At 51.0% G+C, this 23,171-nt stretch overlaps 1 protein-coding gene across 4 annotated transcripts in view; it reads left to right on the forward strand.

Annotated features, from left to right (window-relative positions):
- Positions 1–23,171, forward strand: part of FBXO41 (F-box protein 41) — a 42,057-nt gene that overhangs the window by 3,932 nt on the left and 14,954 nt on the right. For 2 of the 4 annotated variants that reach the window (XM_038745303.1, XM_038745306.1), the window contains exons 4-9: positions 984–1,336; positions 7,507–7,748; positions 9,973–10,088; positions 13,085–13,237; positions 17,553–17,648; positions 22,296–22,414. In XM_038745303.1, the coding sequence (XP_038601231.1) occupies positions 984–1,336; positions 7,507–7,748; positions 9,973–10,088; positions 13,085–13,237; positions 17,553–17,648; positions 22,296–22,414 (1,079 nt within the window). The remainder of the gene's footprint in view (positions 1–983; positions 1,337–7,506; positions 7,749–9,972; positions 10,089–13,084; positions 13,238–17,552; positions 17,649–22,295; positions 22,415–23,171) is intronic. The other 2 variants (XM_038745304.1, XM_038745305.1) reach the window with 2 other exon arrangements.

Here is a 23,171-nt window from a genome sequence, read left to right on the forward strand (position 1 = left end):
CGCTCAAGTGTGCGAGTACAATCAATCAATCGTATTTATTGAGCGCTTACTGTGTGCAGAGCACTGTACTAAGCGCTTGGGAAGTCCAAGTTGGCAACATCTAGAGACCGTCCCTACCCAACAGTGGGCTCACAGTCTAGAAGTACAATAAACATTCCCCGCCCCCAACGAGCTTACGGTCCAGAGAAGCGGCGTGGCCTAGTGGATCGAGCCCGGGCCCGGGCGTCGGGAATGCCGGCTCGGCCGCCGGGCCGCTGTGTGTCCTCGGGCGAGTCGCTCCGCCTCTCTGGGCCTCTGTTCCCTCGTCTGTAAATTGGGGATGAAGAACGTGAGCCCCACAGGGGACACAGCCTGCGTCCACCACCGCGGAAGGAGAGCGGGGTGTTCTGGGAGCGATGGGTCGGAAGTGACTCGACAGCGTAAGGAAAGACTGCAGTGCTTGCACATCATAATAATAATAACGGTATTTGTTAAGCGTTTACTATGTGCCAAGCGCTGTTCTAAGCGCCGGGGAGGTTACAAGGCCATCAGGTTGTCCCACGGGGGGGGGGGGGGGGGCTCCTGGTTTTAATCCCCGTTTTCCAGATGAGGGAACTGAGGCCCAGTGGAGTGAAGTGACTGGCCCCAAGTCACACAGCTGACAGGTGGAGGAGCCGGAATTTGAACCCGTGACCTCTGACTCCAAAGCCCGGGCTCTTTCCGCTGAGCCACGCTGCTTCTCCGAGAAACGAGCACCATAATCCTCTGGCCTGTAAGCGGGATCGTGGGCGGGGAATGGCTCTTTAGTGGTTGTATCGGCCTCTCCTGAGCTCTTGGCCCGGTGCTCAGCGCACGGTAAGCGCTCGATAGGATTGACTGAACAGCGGGGTCTCTCCGGAATTGGGCGGTGGGAGAGGGATCCCTCCGGCCTGTCCCCTTCTCCTTCCCCCTCGGGCCCCTGGCTGGCCAGCCTCGTGTCTCCCCGCTTTGCCCCCCACGTCCAGGGCATCCAGCCGGCTGAAGACGGCCTCTCAGAGCTCCGGCGGCTACGACAGCGACAGCGCGGAGCCGTTCCCCTCGGAGGAGGCCGGCGGGACCCCCTACCCCGGGGGTCCGGGCCGGGCGGAGGGGGGCTTCGAGCGGCCCCCGGCCCCGCACAGTTCGGGGCTGAGGCGCCAGGCCATCCAGAACTGGCACCGCAGGCCTTACCGCCACAGCACCGAGGGCGAGGAGGGGGACGTGTCCGACGTGGGGTCCCGCACCACCGAGTCGGAGGCCGAGGGCTGGGAGCAGGACGTCTCGGCCGAGGCCCGGACCCCCGGCCCGGTCCGGGACTTCGGCGGCTGCCGGCTGTCGGGTGAGACCCCCGTCCGGGGGCTGGTCTGGGCGGGGGGCGGCGGGCGACCGCGTCTCCCAGCTGGGCCGATCCGTCCCCGGTGACCCGGAGGCTGTCCGGTTCTGGGGGCCTTCCCGGACCCCGGGGGGGAGCGGATTAAAGCCCCCGGAACAGGTGAGGAGCGTCCCGTCCCCAGGCTGTCCCCCCAAAACCGCCGCCCCCGCCGCGTCTCTGACCGGACTGGGTTGGAAAGACCCAAAATCGGGTCTGTTCGCCCCGTTGGCCTTGGACGACCCGCCTCCAATCCCTTCCACATCACCCCGCACTGATTTGGGGTGCAAGGGCCTCGTTAGCCGTCTCCGGCCCACGGGAGCCCCGTCCTAAGGGGAGAGTTGAGGTTTAATCAGTCAATCGGATTTATTGAGCGCTTACTGTGTGCAGAGCACTGTACTGAGCGCTTGGGAAGTACAAGTTGGCAACATAGAGAGACCGTCCCTACCCAACAGTGGGCTCACAGTCTAGAGGACTTCAATGATTTACCTCCGGGGAGGGGCGGGGTGCGTCTTTAAGTGTGCGCACCAGCTTCTGCCACTTCGGGGACCCTCCTCTGGCCGACCGAACCCCCGAGGAACTGCAGTGGGCCGGACGGCTTCATCTCATTCATTCATCGTTCGTTCGTTCGGATTTATTGAGCGCTTGCTGTTCGCAAGGCACTGTAATAATAATAATAATAATTTTGGTATTTGTTAAGCGCTTACTATGTGCAGAGCACCGTTCCAAGCACTGGGGAGGATACAAAGTGATCAGGTTGGCCCATGTGGGGCTCACAATCTTAATCCCCACTTTACAGATGAGGGAACTGAGGCACAGAGAAGTGAAGTGGCTTGCCCAAAGTCCCACAGCTGACAAGCGGAGGAGCTGGGATTTGAACCCATGACCTCTGACTCCCAAGCCCATGTTCTTTCCACTGAGCCACGCTACTGTACTAAGCGTCTGGGAGAGGACGACAGAACAATGAACAGATACATTCCCCGTCCGCAATGAGCTCCCCCCAACCGGGACTCCCGATTTTCCAGGCTGTGCATTAGCTGGTCCCCTGGGCCACCGTGTTCACCTCCCACAGCCAACAATAATAATAATAATAATGGTATTTGTTAAGTGCTTACTATGTGCAAAGCACTGTTCTAAGCGCTGGGGGATACAAGGTGATGAGATTGTCCCACATGGGGCTCACAGTTTTAATCCCCATTTTACAGATGAGGTAATTGGGGCACAGAGAAATTAAGTAGCTTGCCCAAGGTCACACAGCTGACAGGTGGCGGGGTCGGGATTCAAAACTGTGACCTCTGACTCCCAAGCCCAAGCTCTTTCCACTGACTAGGAGAAAGGGGGAAGCAAAGGGAGTCATGTGGCTCCGAGACGGGGCTGGCCAGTGGGCCTGGGGCAAGCTCTGGGCTCGGAAGGAGTTGGTCAGTCGTATTCATTGAATGCGCTTACTGTGTGCAGAGCACTGTACTAAGCGCTTGGGAGAATCAGTCAGTCGTATTTATCGAGGGCTTACGGTGTGCCGAGCACTGGACTAAGCGCTTGGAAGAATCAGTCGTATTTATTTAGCGCTTACTGTGTGCAGAGCACTGGACTAAGCCCTTGGGAGAATCAGTCAGTCGTATTTATCGAGGGCTTACGGTGTGCTGAGCACTGTACTAAGCGCTTGGGAGAATCAGTCAGTTGTATTTATTTAGCGCTTACTGTGTGCAGAGCACTGGACTAAGCCCATGGGAGAATCAGTCAGTCGTATTTATCGAGGGCTTACTGTGTGCCAAGCACTGGACTAAGCGCTTGGGAGAATCAGTCAGTCGTATTTATTTAGCGCTTACTGTGAGCAGAGCACTGGACTAAGCCCTTGGGAGAATCAGTCAGTTGTATTTATCGAGGGCTTACTGTGTGCCGAGCACTGAACTAAGCGCTTGGGAGAATCAGTCAGTCGTATTTATTTAGCACTTACTGTGTGCAGAGCCCTGGACTAAACGCTTGGGAGAATCAGTCAGTCGTATTTATCGAGGGCTTACTGTGTGCAGACCACTGGGCTAAACGCTTGGGAGAATCAGTCATATTTATCGAGGAGCGCATACTTTGTGCAAAGCACCGTACTAAGCGCTCGGGAGAGAACAACAGACACATTTTTTGCCCACTACAAGCTTGCAGTCTAGAAGGGGAGGCGGACGTGAATGTAAATCAGTAAATGACGGATCCGGACGTAAGTGGTGTGGGGCTGAGGGGGGGGGAATCATCATCATCAATCGTATTTATTGATGATGAAGAAAGGGAGCAAGTCGGGGCGACACAGGAGGGAGGGGGAGAAGGGGAAAAGAGGGCGCAGTCAGGGAAGGCCTCCTGGAGGAGATGGGCCTTCAGAAAGGCTTTAAAGAGAGCGAGAGTCGTCGTCTGTCAGATTTGAGGAGGGAGGGCGGTCCAGGCCAGAGGCGGGACGTGGGTGGGGGGTTGGCGATGAGATGGACGAGATGGAGGCCCAGCGAGGAGGTTGGCGTTAGAAGAGCAGAGTGTGGGGTGGGGGCTAAGTTATAGTAGGAGAGCAGAGGGCAAGGTGATGGACCGCTTTAAAGCCAATGGTGAGGAGCTTTTGTTTAATACAGAGGTGGGTGGGCAACAACTGGAGGAGCTTGAGGAGTGGGGAGACATGGCCTGAACATTTTTGAAGAAAAATGATGCGGGCAGCCGAGTGAAGTCGGGACTGGAGTGGGGAGAGACGGGAGGCAGGGAGGTCGGCAAGGAGGCTGATACCGTGATCTAGGCGGGAGAGGGTGAGTGATTGGATTAACGTGGGGTCGGTTTGGATGGAGAGGAAAGGACGGATTTTAGCGATGTCATGAAGGTCGAACTGACAGGATTGAGTGATGGATTGAGCATGTGGGTTGAATGGGAGGAGTCAAGGATAACGCCCAGGTCACGGGCTCGTGAGACAGGAAGGATGGGAAAGTTGGGAAGGATGGGGTTCGCGTCGGAAGACGAGCTCTGTTTTGGACAGGTTAACTTCGAGGTGACGGGAGGACACCCAAGTGGAGATGTCTTGAAGGCAGGATCTCTGGAGGGAGCCGTGAGGTCAAGGGAGGGTTTTTTTAGGATACGGGAGACGTGGGCGTGTTTGAAAGCAGCGGGGAAGAAGCCATCGGAGAGCAAACGGTTGAAGATGTCGGGAAGAAGGGAGGGGGCGAGTGTTTTGATAAGGGGTGAAGGAATGGGGTCGGATGTGCAGGTGGAGGGGGCGGATTTTGAGGGAAGGCAGGAGATCTCCTCTAGAGATTCTGCTGGGAAGGATGGGAGAGTTAAGAAGGGGCTGGATGGGGGAGGGACTGGGGAAACTTTAGGGAGATCACACCTGATGGCGTCAATTTTCTCGACTAGATGGTCATTAGGGGGAGGGATGGGGCGGGGAGAGGCGAGGCAGGGGGCCTGAGGAGGGAGTTAAGCAACAGGAGGGCATGGGGGGCAGTAAGGATGGAGAAATCATTTTTCCTGGCAAACTCGAAGTGGGCAAAGGCGGCCTGATATTTAGATTTCCGCCAGCAGCCCTGGGCCGCTGGAGCACGGGGCCGAAGGAGGCGGATTGCGCGGGCGATCCGGGGCTGTGGGTACGAGATGGCCGAAGGATAGGGGGGCGAGTGAGTCGAGTGCGGTGGAGCGGGTGGCGTTGAGAGCATCCGTCTGGTCATCGAGGGTGGGTAGTTTGGGGGTGGAGGCCCAGCGGGGCGTGAAAACCGGATGGAGGTCGGAGGTCTCTGTCGGGGAACGGCACGGATTTAAGGGGAGGAGGTGTGAGGGAGAGGAGACAAGTGAGGAGGGTGAGGCCGGATGGGGGGATTTCAGAGTGGGCCAGGGGAGAGGTGGTGCAGTGGTTAGAGATCGCGTGCGTGCCCCAAGTTGGTGAGTGGGCGAGGAGGAGTTCGTACAGTAGGGCAGTGGCAGTGAGGAGTGACAGAAGGCGGGCAACAGAAGGGTCGTCGGGAATAGCTACGTGAAAGATGTCGAAGTCGATCATTTCTCTGCCGTGTGTCCCTGGGCCGGTCACTTAATACTAATAATGATGGCATTGGTAAGCGCTTACTATGTGCGAAGCACCCTTCTAAGCGCCGGGGGAGGTTACAGGGTGATGAGGTTGTCCCACGGGGGGGGCTCCCAGTCTTCATCCCCATTTGACAGATGAGGGAACTGAGGCCCAGAGAAGTGAAGTGACTCGCCCAAAGCCACCCAGCTGACAATTGGCGGAGTTGGGATTTGAACCCACGACCACGGACTCCAAAGCCCGGGCTCTTTCCATGGAGCCATGCTGCTTCTCTGGGCTTCGGTTTCCTCATCTGTCAAAGGCTGCGGGCCCCACGCGGGACAACCTCATCACTTTGTAACCTCCTCCGGCACTTAGAACAGTGCTTTGCACATAGTAAGCTCTTAACAATCATCATCATCAATCGTATTTATTGAGCGCTTAAGAGCACTGTACTAAGCGCTTGGGAAGTACAAGTTGGCAACATATAGAGACAGTCCCTACCCAATAGTGGGCTCACAGTCTAAAAGATGCCATCCACCCCAGCGCTTAGTACAGTGCCTGGCACACAGTAAGCGCTTAACCAATACCACAGTCATTACTATTATCATTCATTCGTTTATTCATTCAATCAGATGGATTGAGTGCTTACTATGTGCAGAGCACTGTACTAAGCGGTTGGGAGAGTACGATACAACAACAGACACATTCTCTGCCCCCGACGAGTTCACAGTCTACTCCCCAAGGATCAATCAGCTTGGCTCAGTGGAAAGAGCCCGGGCTTGGGAGTCAGAGGACGTGGGTTCTAATCCCGGCCCTGCCACTTGTCTGCTGAGTGACCTTGGGCAAGCCACTTCACTTCTCTGGGCCTCAGTTACCTCTTCTGTAAAATGGGGTTGAAGACCGTGAGCCCCCCGTGGGACAACCTGCTGGCCTTGTATCCTCCCCAGCTCTCAGAACGGTGCTCAGCACATAGTAAATGCTTAAAAATCCCATCAGTCACCATCATCATGGGGATTGTGAGCCCCACATGGGACAACCTGGTCGCCTTGCATCCTTCCCAGTGCTTAGAACGGTGCTCAGCACATAGTAAGCGCTTAACAAATCTCATCAATCACCATCATCATGGGGATTGTGAGCCCCGCATGGGACAACCTGGTCACCTTGCATCTTTCCCAGCCCTTAGAACGGTGCTCAGCACATAGTAAGCACTTAACAAATCTCATCAATCACCATCATCGTGGGGATTGTGAGCCCCGCATGGGACAAACTGGTCACCTTGCATCCTCCCCAGTGCTTAGAACGGTGCTCAGCACATAGTAAGCGCTTAAAAATCTCATCATTCACCATCATCATGGGGATTGTGAGCCCTGCATGGGACACCTTGCATCCTCCCCAGCGCTTAGAACGGTGCTCAGCACATAGTAAGCGCTTAACAAATCTCATCAGTCACCATCATCGTGGGGATTGTGAGCCCTGCATGGGACAACCTGGTCACCTTGTATCCTCCCCAGTGCTTAGAACGGTGCTCAGCACATAGTAAGTGCTTAACAAATCTCATCAGTCACCATCATCATGGGGATTGTGAGCCCTGCATGGGACACCTTGCATCCTCCCCAGCGCTTAGAATGGTGCTCAGCACATAGTAAGCGCTTAACAAATCTCATCAATCACCATCATCATGGGGATTGTGAGCCCTGCATGGGACAACCTGGTCACTTTGTATCCTCCCCAGCGCTTAGAACGGTGCTCAGCACATCGTAAGCGCTTAAAAATCTCATCATTCACCATCATCATGGGGATTGTGATCCCTGCATGGGACACCTTGCATCGTCCCCAGTGCTTAGAACGGTGCTCAGCACATAGTAAGCGCTTAACAAATCTTATCAATCACTATCATCATGGGGATTGTGAGCCCTGCATGGGACAATCTGGTCACCTTGCATCCTCCCCAGCGCTTAGAATGGTGCTCAGCACATAGTAAGCGCTTAAATACCAAAGTTATTATTATTATTATTGTTACCATCAATCCTTCACTCTCCCCGGAGGCTGCCCGAACCTCCCTCTCCAGCCCTGTCCCACACCCCGCCGGTCCTTCCCTCCCCCCGGACTGACCGTGCCCGTCCCGCAGCCCGCTCGGACGGGGGCAGCTCCAGGGGCCCGCGGCCGGAGTGGGGCGGCCCGTCGCCGTCCAGCGAGGTGATCAGCCCCGAGATCCTCAAGATGCGGGCCGCCCTGTTCTGCATCTTCACCTACCTCGACACCCGGACGCTGCTGCGGGCCGCCCAGGTGTGCAAAGACTGGAAGTTCGTCGCCCGGCACCCGGCCGTCTGGACCCGCGTCCTGCTGGAGAATGCCCGCGTCTCCTCCAAGGTGCCACCTCCTCTTCCTCCTCCTCCTCCTCCTCGTCCTCCTCCTCCTCCTCCTCCCTGGGACCGGGGCTGGGGGAAGAGACGGGGACCTCCGCCCGAATCCCCTCCCCGGCCGCCCTCCGTCTTCCTGTGGGACTGGCCGCCGCCGGGCCCCGGGGTGGGCACTGGTGGAGGGAGGGAAGGAGGAGAAGATGTGGTCCTTTCATTCAATCAATCAATCAATCAATCGTATTTATAGAGTGCTTACGGTGTGCAGAGCCCTGGACTAAGCGCTTGGGAAGCACAAGTTGGCAACATATAGAGGCGGTCAATCAATCAATCATATTTATTGAGCGCTGACTGGGCAGAGCACTGGACTAAGCGCTTGGGAAGTACAAGTTGGCAACATATAGAGACGGTTAATCAATCAATCAATCGTATTTATTGAGCACTGACTGTGTGCAGAGCACTGGACTAAGCGCTTGGGAAGCACAAGTTGGCAACATATAGAGGCGGTCAATCAATCAATCATATTTATTGAGCGCTGACTGGGCAGAGCACCGGACTAAGCGCTTGGGAAGCACAAGTTGGCACCATATAGAGACGGTCTATCAATCAATCAATCCTATTTATTGAGCGCTGACTGTGGGCAGAGCACTGGACTAAGCGCTTGGGAAGTACAAGTTGGCAACATATAGAGACGTTCAATGAGTCAATCGTATTTATTGAGCGCTGACTGTGGGCAGAGCGCTGGACTAAGCGCTTGGGAAGCACAAGTTGGCAACATATAGAGACGTTCAATCAATCAATCGTATTTATTGAGCACTGACTGTGGGCAGAGCACTGGACTAAGCGCTTGGGAAGCACAAGTTGGCAACATAGAGAGACGGTCCCTACCCAACGGTGGGCTCAGCCCTCCAATTTGATGGGAAAGGAAGGGGACTCACAAACGCACAGACACACACGCTTCATCCTCCACCCCCAGGAGGGAGAGACAATGGGACGGAAGAGGAGAATAATAAATAATAATAATAATAATAATAATGGTTGTGAGCCCACTGTTGGGTAGGGACTGTCTCTCTATGTTGCCAACTTGTACTTCCCAAGCACTTAGTACAGTGCTCTGCACACAGTAAGCGCTCAATAAATATGATTGAATGAATGAATTTATTAAGCGCTTACTACGTGCAAAGCACCGTTCTAAGCGCCGGGGAGGTTACAAGGTGATCAGGTTGGCCTTCGTGGGGCTCACAGTCGTCATCCACATTTTACAGATGAGGGAACTGAGGGACAGAGAAGTGAAGTGACTTCCCATTTTCCAGATGAGGTCACTGAGGCCCAGAGAAGTGAAGTGACTTGCCCAAAGTCACGCAGCTGACAACCGGCGGGGCCGGGATTTGAACCCACGACCTCTGACTCCAAAGCCCGGGCACTTTCCCCTGAGCCACGCTGCTTCTCTACAAATGAGAAGCCTCGGTGTCTCTCCTCCGTGAGCTGCCCGTTGGATGGGAGAGACAGGACACTGTTTGTGTTTACCGTGAGCCCACTCTTGGGTAGGGACCATCTCTATATGTTGCCAACTTGGGCTTTCCAAGCGCTTAGTACAGTGCTCTGCACACAGTAAGCGCTCAATAAATACAATTGAATGAATGAATGAATGAAGGAAGGACACAAACACAATCTCCGAAGTTGTGGCTCGGGGAGGGACAGAGGGAGGAGGCAGAGCCCCCCGTCTTCGAGGGGCGGCCGGTCCGTTAGGGGAGACGGCGGCCTGGCCTAGTGGCCCCCGGGCTTGGGAGTCAGAGGTCGTGGGTTCAAATCCCGGCACCGCCACTTGTCAGCTGGGTGACTTGGGGCCAGTCACTTCACTTCTCTCGGTGACCTCATCTGTCAAATGGGGGTGAAGACTGGGAGCCCCCCGTGGGCCAACCTGATCACCTTGGAACCTCCCCGGCTCTTAGAACGGGTGCTTTGCACATAGCGGGCGCTTAATAAATGCCATCGTTACTATTTGCACAGTGCTTAGGACAGTGCTGGGCACATAGTGAGCGCTTAACGAAGGCCATCGTTATTATTATTTTGCATTCACACACATACGCTGGGCGCCGGGCGAGTGGGAGGGAAGCGGAGGCCTGGACCCTGCCCTCCGGGGGCCGGAGTCCAGCGGGGGCGTCTCCCACGCACAAAGACTCACAGACACAAACGCACACACACACACACACACACACACACACACCCTCTCCCAGTTCCTGTCGATGCTGGCGCAATGGTGTACACAGGCCCACTCGCTGACCCTCCAGAACCTGAAGCCGCGGCAACGGGGGAGGAAGGAGAGCAAGGAGGACTACCTGAAGAGCACCAGGTAGGGGGGGAAGGAGTACGCGCCACTCTGCGCTGACTCCTGTGCGGCCGCCGGGCGGGGGGCCCCGCCGGACTGGGGAGCCCGGGGAGGGCTGGGGGCTAACTGGGTTGCGGCAGGAGGGCTTCCAGGAGGAGGGGAAATCATTCAATCGGATCTTCTAGACTGTGAGCCCACTGTTGGGTAGGGACCGTCTCTCTATGTTGCCAGCTTGGACTTCCCAAGCGCTTAGTACAGTGCCCTGCACCCAGTAAGCGCTCAATAAATACGATTGAATGAATGAATGAATGAATGAGCCCACTGTTGGGTAGGGACCGTCTCTATATGTTGCCAGCTTGGACTTCCCAAGCGCTTAGTACGGTGCTCTGCACACAGTAAGCGCTCAATAAATACGATTGAATGAATGAATGAGCCCACTGTTGGGCAGGGACCGTCTCTATATGTTGCCAGCTTGGACTTCCCAAGCGCTTAGTACAGTGCCCGGCACCCAGTAAGCGCTCAATAAATGCGATTGGATGAATGAATGAATGAGCCCACTGTTCGGCAGGGACCGTCTCTATATGTTGCCAGCTTGGACTTCCCAAGCACTTAGTACAGTGCCCTGCACCCAGTAAGTGCTCAATAAATATGATTGAATGAATGAATGAGCCCACTGTTGGGTAGGGACCCTCTCTATGCGTTGCCAACTTGGACTTCCCAAGCGCTTAGTACAGTGCTCTGCACCCAGTAAGTGCTCAACAAATACGATTGAATGAATGAATGAATTTATTGAGCGCTTACTGTGTGCAGAGCACTGTACTAAGCGCTTGGGAAGTACAAGTTGGCAACATAGAGAGACGGTCCCGACCCAACAGCGGGCTCACTAATGATGGTGTTTGTTAAGCGCTTACTATGTGCCAAGCACTGTTCTAAGCACTGGGGGGATACAAGGCGATCAGGTTGTCCCCCGTGGGGCTCACAGTCTTTATCCCCATTTTCCAGATGAGGGAACTGAGACCCAGAGAAGTGAAGTGACTTGCCCAAAGTCACCCGGCTGACAATTGGCCCTGATCACCCTGTATCCCCTCCAGCGCTTAGAAGTGCTTTGCACATAGTAAGCGCTTAACAAATATCATTATTATTCTTCTTCTTATTATTATTATTATTAATTGGCAGAGCCGGGATTTGAACCCATGGCCTCTGACTCCAAAGCCCGGGCTCTTTCCACTGAGCCACGCCGCTTCTCTAATAATAATGATGGCATTTATTAAGCGCTTACGATGTGCCGAGCACTGTTCCAAGCGCTGGGGAGGATACAAGATTATCAGGTTGTCCCACATGGGGCTCACAGTCATCATCCTCATTTCCCAGATGAGGTCACTGAGGCCCAGAGAAGTCAAGTGGCTTGCCCAAGGTCACACAGCTGACAAGTGACGGAGCCAGGATTAGAACCCACGACCTCTGACTCCCAAGCCCGGGCTCTTTTCACTGAGCCATGCTGCTTCTAATGAAGACTGGGAGCCCCAAATTGTACTTTCCAAGCGCTTAGTCCAGTGCTCTGCACCCAGTAAGCGCTCAATAAATATGATTGAATGAATGAATGAATTTATTGAGCGCTTACTGGGTGCAGAGCACTGTACTAAGCGCTTGGGAAATACAATTTGGACAAATACCATTGTTATTATTATTCTCTGGGCCTCAGTTCCCTCATCTGTCAACTGGGGATGAAAACTGAGCCCCAGGTGGGACAACCTCATCACCTTGTAGCCCAACTCCAGCGCTTCGAACGGTTCTGGGCACCTAGTAAGTGCTTAACATTCATTCATTCAATCATATTGAGCGCTTACTGTGTGCAGAGCACTGTACTAAGCGCTTGGGAAGTAGAATTTGGACATCGTTATTAGTATTCTCTGGGCCTCAGTTCCCTCAACTGTCAACTGGGGATGAAAACTGTGAGCCCCACGTGGGACCACCTCATCACCTTGTATCCCAACTCCAGCGCTTCGAACAGTGCTGGGCACCTAGTAAGTGCTTAACAAATACCATCATTATTATTATTCTCTGGGCCTCAGTTCCCTCATCTGTCAAATGGGGATGAAAATGTGAGCCCCAGGTGGGACAACCTCATCACCTTGTATCCCAACTTCAACGCTTCGAATGGTGCTGGGCACATAGTAAGCGCTTAACATTCATTCATTCAATCGTATTTATTGAGCGTTTACTGTGTGCAGGGCACTGTACCAAGCGCTTGGGAAGTACAATTTGGACAGATACCATTGCTATTAGTATTCTCTGGGCCTCAGTTCCCTCATCTGTCAACTGGGGATGAAAATGTGAGCCCCAGGTGGGACAACCTCATCACCTTGTATCCCAACTCCAGTGCTTCCAACGGTGCTGGGCACCTAGTAAGCGCTCAGCATTCATTCATTCAATCGTATTTATTGAGCGTTTACTGTGTGCAGAGCACTGTACTAAGCGCTTGGGAAGTACAATTTGGACAAATACCATCGTTATTAGTATTCTCTGAGCCTCAGTTCCCTCATCTGTCAACTGGGGATGAAAACTGCGAACCCCCCGTGGGACCACCTCATCACCTCGTACCCCAACTCCAGCGCTTTGAACGGTGCTGGGCACCTAGTAAGCGCTCAACATTCATTCATTCATTCAATCACATTTATTGAGCGCTTACTGTGTGCAGAGCACTGTACTAAGCGCTTGGGAAGTACAGTTTGGCAAACACCATCGCTATTAGTATTCTCTGGGCCTCAGTTCCCTCATCTGTCAACTGGGGATGAAAATGTGAGCCCCAGGTGGGACCACCTCATCACCTGGTACCCCAACTCCAGCGCTTCGAATGGTGCTGGGCACCTAGTGAGCGCCTAACGAATGCCATCTTGGTTATCACAGAGCGCAGAGGGGGGCGGAGGGGGGCGCGGAGGGGGCGAGGCGGGGTGGGGACGGAGGCGGGGGGCCCGAGGCAGCGCTGACTGGGGCCCCGGCCCCCTGGGTCCCCCCGGCAGGGGCTGTTTGGAGGCCGGACTGGAATCCCTGCTGAAGGCCACGGGACGCAACCTGTTGATCCTTCACATCTCTCACTGCCCCAACGTCCTCACTGACCGCTCCCTCTGGCTGGCCAGCTGCTACTGTCGCGCCCTGCAAGCCGTCACCTACCGGTACGCCTTGGTGGCCGCCCGTGGGGGGGTCTAGCCCCCATCCCTCCCGCTGCAGTCTTCGGGGCCCGAGCCCGGGGTGGGGAGTCGGAGCAGTCACTGTGCTAAACGCAGAGGACGGCGCTCCGCACGCAGTGGGCGCTCAGGAAATACGACTGAACCGACGGCTACGGGCAAGGCGCCTCGCGGCCCCGGGCCTCAGTCACCCCATCTGGAAAATGGGGATCGAGACCGTGAGCCCCACGTGGGACGGGGTTGGGTCCAACTTGATCTGCTTGTACCCGCCCCGGCGCTTAGTACAGTCCCTGGCACGGTGCCTCGGTTCCCTCATCCGTAACATGGGGGTGAGACTGTGAACCCCACGTGGGACGGGGTTGGGTGCAACTTGCTCTGCTTGTACCCGCCCCGGCGCTTAGTACAGTCCCTGGCACGGTGCCTCGGTTTCCTCATCCGTAACATGGGGTTGCGACTGTGAACCCCACGTGGGATGACCTGATGACCTCGTATCTACCCCAGCGCTTAAAACAGAGCTCGGCACCTAGTGAGCGCTTAACAAATACCATCATTATTCGGCCCTTAGAACAATGTTCGGCACCTAGTGAGCGCATAACTAATACCATCTTTATTCAGCGCTTAAAACAGAGCTCGGCACCTAGTAAGCGCTTAACAAATACCAACATTATTCAGCCCTTAGAACAATGCTCGGCACCTAGTAAGCGCATAACAAATACCAACATTATTCAGCGCTTAAAACAGAGCTCAGCACCTGGTAAGCGCTTAACAAATACCATCATTATTCAGTGCTTAAAACAGAGCTCGGCACCTAGTGAGTGTATAACTACTACCATAATCATTCAGCGCTTAAAACAGAGCTGGGCACCTAGTAAGCATTTAACAAATACCATCATTATTCAGTGCTTGAAACAGAGCTCGGCACCTAGTAAGCGCTTAACAAATACCATCATTATTCAGTGCTTAAAACAGAGCTCGGCACCTAGTGAGAGTATAACTAATACCATTATTATTCAGCGCTTAAAACAGAGCTCGGCACCTAGTGAGCGCATAACTAATACCATCTTTATTCAGCGCTTAACACAGAGCTCAGCACCTAGTAAGCGCTTAATAAATACCATCATTATTCAGCGCTTAGAACAGAGCTCAGCACCTAGTGAGCACATAACAACTACCATCATTATTCAGCGCTTAAAACAGACCTTGGGCACCTAGTAAGTGCTTAACAAATACCATCATTATTCAGCGTTTAAAACAGAGCTCAGCACCCAGTGAGTGCATAACTAATACTATCATTATTCAGCGCTTAAAACAGAGCTCGGCACCTAGTAGCGCTTAACAAATACCATCATTATTCAGCCCTTAGAACAATGCTTGGCACCTAGTGAGTGCATAACAAATACCATCTTTATTCAGCGCTTAAAACAGAGCTCGGCACCTAGTAAGCGCTTAACAAATAGCATCATTATTCGGCCCTTAGAACAATGCTTGGCACCTAGTGAGTGCATAACTACTACCATCTTTATTCAGCGCTTAAAACAGAGCTCGGCACCTAGTAAGCGCTTAACAAATACCATCATTATTCGGCCCTTAGAACAGTGCTCGGCACCTAGTGAGCGCATAACTAATGCCATCTTTATTCAGCGCTTAAAACAGAGCTTGGCACCTAGTAAGCGCTTAACAAATACCATCATTATTCGGCCCTTAGAACAATGCTTGGCACCTAGTGAGCGCATAACTAATACCATCTTTATTCAGCGCTTAAAACAGAGCTCGGCACCTAGTAAGCGCTTAATACCATCATTATTCAGCCCTTAGAACAATGCTTGGCACCTAGTGAGCGCATAACTAATACCATCTTTATTCAGCGCTTAAAACAGAGCTCGGCACCTAGTAAGCGCTTAATACCATCATTATTCAGCCCTTAGAACAATGCTTGGCACCTAGTGAGCGCATAACTAATACCATCTTTATTCAGCGCTTAAAACAGAGCTTGGGCACCTAGTAAGCGCTTAACAAATACCATCATTATTCAGCGCTTAAAACAGAGCTCAGCACCTAGTGAGCGCATAACTAATACCATCTTTATTCAGCGCTTAAAACAGAGCTCGGCACCTAGTAAGCGCTTAACAAATACCATCATTATTCAGCCCCTAGGACAATGCTTGGCACCTACTAAGTGCTTAACAAATCCCATCATTATTCAGCCCTTAAAACAGAGCTTGGCACCTAGTAAGCGCTTAACAAATACCAACATTATTCAGCCCTTAGAACAATGCTCAGCACCTAGTAAGCGCTTAACGACTACCATCATTATTCAGCGCTAAGAACAGTGCTCGGCACCTAGTGAGCGCACAACACCATCTTTATTCAGCGCTTAAAACAGAGCTCGGCACCTAGTAAGCGCTTAACAAATACCATCATTATTCAGTGCTTAGAACAGTGCTCGGCACCTAGTAAGCGCTTAACAAATACCATCATTTTTCAGCGCTTAAAACAGAGCTCGGCACCTATCAATCGCTTAACAAATACCATCTTTATTCAGCGCTTAAAACAGAGCTCGGCACCTAGTGAGCGCTTAACAAATACGATCATTATTCAGCGCTTAGAACAGTGCTAGGCACCTAGTAATCGCTTAGCAAATACCATCTTTATTCAGCCCTTAAAACAGAGCTCTAAGCACATAACAAATACCAACATTATTCAGCGCTTAAAACAGAGCTCGGCACCTAGTGAGCACATAATTAATACCATCTTTCAGCGCTTAAAACAGAGCTCGGCACCTAGTAAGCGCTTAACAAATACCATCATTATTCAGCGCTTAAAACAGAGCTCAGCACTTAGTGAGCGCATAATACCATCTTTATTCAGCGCTTAAAACAGAGCTCGGCACCTAGTAAGCCCTTAACAAATATGATCAGAGCTCGGCACCTAGTGAGCGCAAAAATAATACCATCTTTATTCAGCGCTTAAAACAGAGCTCGGCACCTGGTAAGCGCTTAACAAATACCATAATTATTCAGCCCTTAGAACAATGCTCGGCACCTCGTGAGCGCTTAATACGATCATTATTCAGCGCTTAAAACAGAGCTCGGCCTCTAGTGAGCGCATAACAAATACCATCTTTATTCAGTGCTTAAAACAGAGCTCGGCACCTAGTAAGCGCTTAACAAATACCATCATTATTCATTGCCTAGAACAGTGCTTGGCACCTAGTGAGCACCTTGAGCACATAGTGAGCGCTCAACAAATACCATCATTATTATTCCACACCCACCCTCAGCAGATCTCCCTTGCTTGAGGATATCAATCAATCATATTTATTGAGTGCTTACTGTGTGCAGAGCACTGTACTAGGCGCTTGGGAAGTCCAAGTTGGCAACATCTAGAGACGGTCCCTACCCGACAGCGGGCTCACAGTCTAGAAGGGGAAGACAGACAACAAAACAAAACATATTAACCAAATAATATCCGTCCAAACCAATCAATCAATCGTATTTATTGAGCGCTTACTGTGTGCAGAGCACTGTACTAAGTGCTTGGGAAGTCCAAGTTGGCAACATCTAGAGACGGTCCGTACCCGACAGCGGGCTCACAGTCTAAAAGGGGGAGACAGACAACAAAACCAAACATACTAACAAAATAAAATAAATAGAATAGATATGGACAAGTAAAATAAATAAATAGAGTAATAAATATGTACAAACATATGTACATATATACAGGTGCTGTGGGGAAGGGAAGGAGGTAAGATGATCAATCAATCAATCATATTTATTGAGCGCTTACTGTGTGCAGAGCACTGTACTGAGCACTTGCGAAGTCCAAGTTGGCAACATCTAGAGACAGTCCCTACCCGACAGCGGGCTCACAGTCTAGAAGGGGGAGACGGACAACAAAACATATTAACCAAATAATATCCGTCCAAACCAACCAATCAGCCGTATTTATTGAGCACTTACTGTGTGCGGAGCACTGTACTAAGCACTTGGGAAGTCTAAGTCGGCAACATCTAGAGACGGTCCCTACCCAACAGTGGGCTCACAGTCCAATCAATCAATCAATCAGTCTAGAACCAGCCCCTCGCCCCCTTGGCAAAGTCTGCCCGGCACCCCCTTCTCCTCCCCGGGTCCTGGATTCGGATCCTGCCCCGATCTTTCTCCCTACCCAACTATGAGGGGTGGAAATGAGGTGGCCGCCCCTGGATTATTGGGGAGCACCAGGCGTGGTTTGGGTTCGGGTGGAGACGGCTGCCCTACGGGCACGGAGGCGGGCAGCGGGCTCACGGAGCTTCTCTCACCCTCAGGAGTGCCACCGACCCGGTCGGCCACGAAGTCATCTGGGCGCTGGGCGCGGGCTGTAGGGATATCATTTCCCTCCAAGTTGCCCCCCTGCACCCGTGGTAAGCCCACCCGGGGGCGGCGGGCACGGGGCCGGGGGGTGGGGGCAGAGGGCGACTCCGGGGGGAAACCGAGGAACTCGCTCTAGGCCCCATCGTCCTAGCGCGTGCACGTCTTTAAATGATGCCCTGATCTTAAAATGAAATATACAGACTACATAAATGATGGAGCTACGATATATAAATTGTACATTAGAAGCAGCGTGGCTCTAGGACTCATCGTCCTAGCACGTGCACGTCTTTAAATGACGCCCTGATCTTAAAATGATATATACAGACTACATAAATGATGTAGCTATGATATATAAATTGTACATTAGAAGCAGCGTGGCTCTAGGCCCCATCGTCGTAGCACGTGCGTGTCTTTACATTTCGCCCTGATCTTAAAATGATATATACAGACGACATAAATGATGTAGCTACGATATATAAATTGTACATTAGAAGCAGCGTGGCTCTCGGCCCCATCGTCGTAGCACTTGCGTGTCTAAATTACGCCCTGATCTTAAAATGATATATACAGACTACATAAATGATGGAGCTACGATATATAAATTGTACATTAGAAGCAGCATGGCTCTAGGCCCCATCGTCGTAGCACATGCATGTCTTTAAATGACGCCCTGATCTTAAAATGATATATACAGACTACATAAATGATGTAGCTACAATATATAAATTGTACATTAGAAGCAGCGTGGCTCTCGGCCCCATCGTCGTAGCACGTGCGTGTCTTTAAATTACACCCTGATCTTAAAATATTTACAGACTACGATTTAGCTACAATAAATGATATATACAGGCTACATAAATGATGTAGCTACGATATATAAATTGTACATTAGAAGCAGCGTGGCTCTCGGCCCCATCGTCGTAGCACGTGCGTGTCCTTAAATTACACCCTGATCTTAAAATATTTACAGACTACGATTTAGCTACAATAAATGATATATATAGGCTACATAAATGATGTAGCTACGATATATAAATTGTACATTAGAAGCAGCGTGGCTCTAGGCCCCATCGTCGTAGCACGTGCGTGTCTAAATTACGTCCTGATCTTAAAATGATATATACAGACTACATAAATGATATAGCTACGATATATAAATTGTACATTAGAAGCAGCATGGCTCTAGGCCCGATCGTCGTAGCATGTGCGTGTCTTTAAATGACGCCCTGATCTTAAAATGATATATACAGACGACATAAATGATGTAGCTACGATATATAAATTGTACATTAGAAGCAGCGTGGCTCTAGGCCTCATCATGCTAGCACGTGCATGTCTAAATTACGCCCTGATCTTAAAATGATATATACAGACTACATAAATGATGGAGCTACGATATACAAATTGTACATTAGAAGCAGCGTGGCTCTAGGCCCCATCGTCATAGCACGTGTGAGTCTTTAAATTACGCCCTGATCTTAAAATGATATATACAGGCTACATAAATGATGTAGCTACGATATATAAATTGTACATTAGAAGCAGCGTGGCTCTAGGCCCCATCGTCGTAGCACGTGCGTGTCTTTAAATTACACCCTGATCTTAAAATATTTACAGACTATGATTTAGCTACAATAAATGATATATACAGGCTACATAAATGATGTAGCTACGATATATAAATTGTACATTAGAAGCAGCGTGGCTCTAGGCCCCATCGTCGTAGCACGTGCGTGTCTAAATTACGTCCTGATCTTAAAATGATATATACAGACTACATAAATGATATAACTACGATATATAAATTGTACATTAGAAGCAGCATGGCTCTAGGCCCCATCGTCGTAGCATGTGCGTGTCTTTAAATGACGCCCTGATCTTAAAATGATATATACAGACGACATAAATGATGGAGCTACGATATATAAACTGTACATTACAAGCAGCGTGGCTCTAGGCCTCATCGTCGTAGCACGTGCGTGTCTTTAAATGACGCCCTGATCTTAAAATGATATATACAGACGACATAAATGATGTAGCTATGATATATAAATTGTACATTAGAAGCAGCGTGGCTCTCGGCCCCATCGTTGTAGCACATGCGTGTCTTTACATTATGCCCTGATCTTAAAATATTTACAGACTACGATGTAGCTACAATAAATGATATACACAGACTACATAAATGATGTAGCTACGATATATAAATTGTACATTAGAAGCAGTGTGGCTCTAGGCCCCATCGTCGTAGCACGTGCGTGTCTAAATTACGCCCTGATCTTAAAATGATATATACAGACTACATAAATGATGGAGCTACGATATATAAATTGTACATTAGAAGCAGCGTGGCTCTAGGCCCCATCGTCGTAGCATGTGCGTGTCTGTAAATTACACCCTGATCTTAAAATGATATATACAGACTACATAAATGATGGAGCTACGATATATAAATTGTACATTAGAAGCAGCGTGGCTCTAGGCCCCATCGTCCTAGCACGTGCGTGTCTTTAAATTACACCCTGATCTTAAAATGATATATACAGACTACATAAATAATGGAGCTACGATATATAAATTGTACATTAGAAGCAGCATGGCTGTAGGCCCCATCATCATAGCACGTGCGAGTCTTTAAATTACGCCCTGATCTTAAGATGATATATACAGACGACATAAATGATGTAGCTACGATATATAAATTGTACATTAGAAGCAGTGTGGCTCTAGGCCCCATCGTCGTACCACGTGTGTGTCTTTAAATTATGCCCTGATCCTAAAATGATATATACAGGCTACATAAATGATGGAGCTACGATATATAAATTGTACATTAGAAGCAGCGTGGCTCTAGGCCCCATCGTCGTAGCACGTGCGGGTCTTTAAATTATGCCCAGATCTTAAAATTATATATACAGACGACATAAATGATGTAGCTGCAATATATAAATTGTACATTAGAAGCAGCGTGGCTCACTGGGAAAGAGCCCGGGCTTTGGGGGTCAGAGGTCACGGTTCTGATCATTGTCAGCTGGGTGACTTTGGGCAAGTCGCTTCACTTCTCTGGGCCTCGGTTCCCTCGTCTGGAAAATGGGGGTGAAGACTGGGAGCCCCCCGTGGGACAACCAGATCACCTTGTAACCCCCCCAGCGCTTAGAACAGCACATAGTAAGCGCTGAACAAATACCATCATTATTATTATTATTATTGTAACCTTCCTGGCGCTTAGAACAGTGCCTTGCACATAGTAAGCGCTTAATAAATGCCATCATTTTTATTATTATTCTTATATAGACTGTATAAATTATGTAGATACAATATATAAGTTGTATATTATATAACTGAGGCACTAATGGGCCTGAGAGTCAGAAGGACCTGGGTTCTAATCCTGGCTCCGGCACTTGTCTGCCGGGTGACCTTGGGTAAGTCACTTCACCTCTCCGGGCCTCAGTTCCCTCATGGGGAAAATAATAATAATGATAGTTATGATGGCATTTATTAAGTGCTTACTATGTGCATAGCACTGTTCTAAGCGCTGGGGAGGTTACAAGGTGATCAGGTTGTCCCACTTGGGGCTCACAATCTTAATCCCCATTTTACAGATGAGGTAACTGAGGCCCAGAGAAGTTAAGTGACTTGCCCAAATAATAATAATAATAATAATGGCATTTATTAAGTGCTTACTATGTGCAAAGCACTGTTCTAAGCGCTGGGGAGGTTACAAGGTGATCAGGTTGTCCCACTTGGGGCTCACAACCTTAATCCCCATTTTACAGATGAGGGAACTGAGGCCCAGAGAAGTTAAGTGACTTGCCCAAACAATAATAATAATGATGGCATTTATTAAGTGCTTACTATGTGCAAAGCAGTGTTCTAAGCGCTGGGGAGGCTACAAGGTGATCAAATTGTCCCACGGGGGGCTCACAGTCTTAATCCCCATTTTACAGATGAGGGAACTGAGGCCCAGAGAAGTTAAGTGACTTGCCCAAATAATAATAATAACGATGGCATTTATTAAGCGCTTACTATGTGCAAAGCACTGTTCTAAGCGCTGGGGAGGTTACAAGGTGATGAGGTTGTCCCACGGGGGGCTCACAGTCTTCATCCCCATTTTCCAGATGAGGGAACCGAGGCCCAGAGCAGTGAAGTGACTGTCCCAAAGTCGCCCAGCTGACAAGGGATTTGAACCCGTGACCTCCGACTCCAAAGCCCGGGCTCTTCCCACTGAGCCACGCTGCCTCCCCAAATGGGGGGGCGGTGACTCTCTCCGACCCGATTCACCTGTCTCCACCCCAGCGCTCGGCACGTAGTAAGCGCCCTACCCCTAGAGAAGCAGCGTGGCTCAGTGGAAAGAGCCCGGGCTTTGGAGTCGGAGGTCATGGGTTCCAATCCCGGCCCCGCCACGTGTCTGCTGGGTGACCTCGGGCAAGTCACTTCGCTTCTCTGGGCTTCAGTAAAATGGGGATGAAGACTGTGAGCCCCCCGTGGGACAAGCTGATCCCCCCCGGCGCTTAGAACGGTGCTTTGCACATGGTAAGCGCTTAACAAATGACATTATTATTATTATTATTATTACCCCAGCGGGGTAGGCCTCCGAGTGACCTTGGAGGAGTCATTTCCGGGCCCAGGTGAGCGACGGATTGGGAGGGCGGTGGGAGGCCGCGGGGTTGTGGTGATGGGACCCCTCTTTTCTCTAGCCAGCAGCCCACCCGCTTCAGCAACCGCTGCCTGCAGATGATCGGTCGCTGCTGGCCGCTCCTGAGGGCCCTGGGGGTCGGCGGCGCGGGCTGCGGAGTCCAAGGCCTGGCATCCCTCGGTGAGTCTCCCCCAGCCCCCCGCGCCGGGAGAGGAGCCCAATCAATACAGGACCCGCGTCTCCCTCCCCGGGCAGGTCGCCCCTCTGGGCCTTGGCTGACCTGTGATGATGGTGATGATGATGGTGGTGGTATCAGTTGAGCGCTTACTATGTGAATCAATCATCAGTCAGTCGTATTTACTGAGCGCTTACGGTGTGCAGAGCACTGGACTGAGTGCTTGGGAAGCACAGATTGGCAACACTAGAGGCGGTCCCTACCCAACAGTGGCCTCACAGTCTGGACTATTATTATTATTACAGAGAAGTGGGTTGCCCAAGGTCACACAGCTGACCTGTGATGATGGTGGTGGTATCTGTTAAGCGCTTACTCTGTGAATCAATCGTACTTATTGAGCGCTTACTGTGTGCAGAGCACTGGACTGAGCGCTTGGGAAGCACAGGTTGGCAACACATAGAGGCAGTCCCTACCCAACAGTGGGCTCACAGTCTAGACTATTATTATTATCACAGAGAAGTTAAGTGGCTTGCCCAAGGTCACACAGCTGACCTGTGATGATGATGATGATGGTGGTGGTGGTGGTATCTGTTAAGCGCTTACTATGTGAATCAATCATCAATCAATCGTATTTATTGAGCACTTACTGTGTGCAGAGCACTGTATTAAGCGCTTGGGAAGTACAAGTTGGGAACATATAGAGACGGTCTCTACCCAACAGTGGGCTCACAGTCTCATCCATTCATTCGTATTTATTGAGCG

Source organism: Tachyglossus aculeatus, chromosome 4, assembly GCF_015852505.1.
Source record: "Tachyglossus aculeatus isolate mTacAcu1 chromosome 4, mTacAcu1.pri, whole genome shotgun sequence".
NCBI lineage: Eukaryota > Metazoa > Chordata > Mammalia > Monotremata > Tachyglossidae > Tachyglossus > Tachyglossus aculeatus.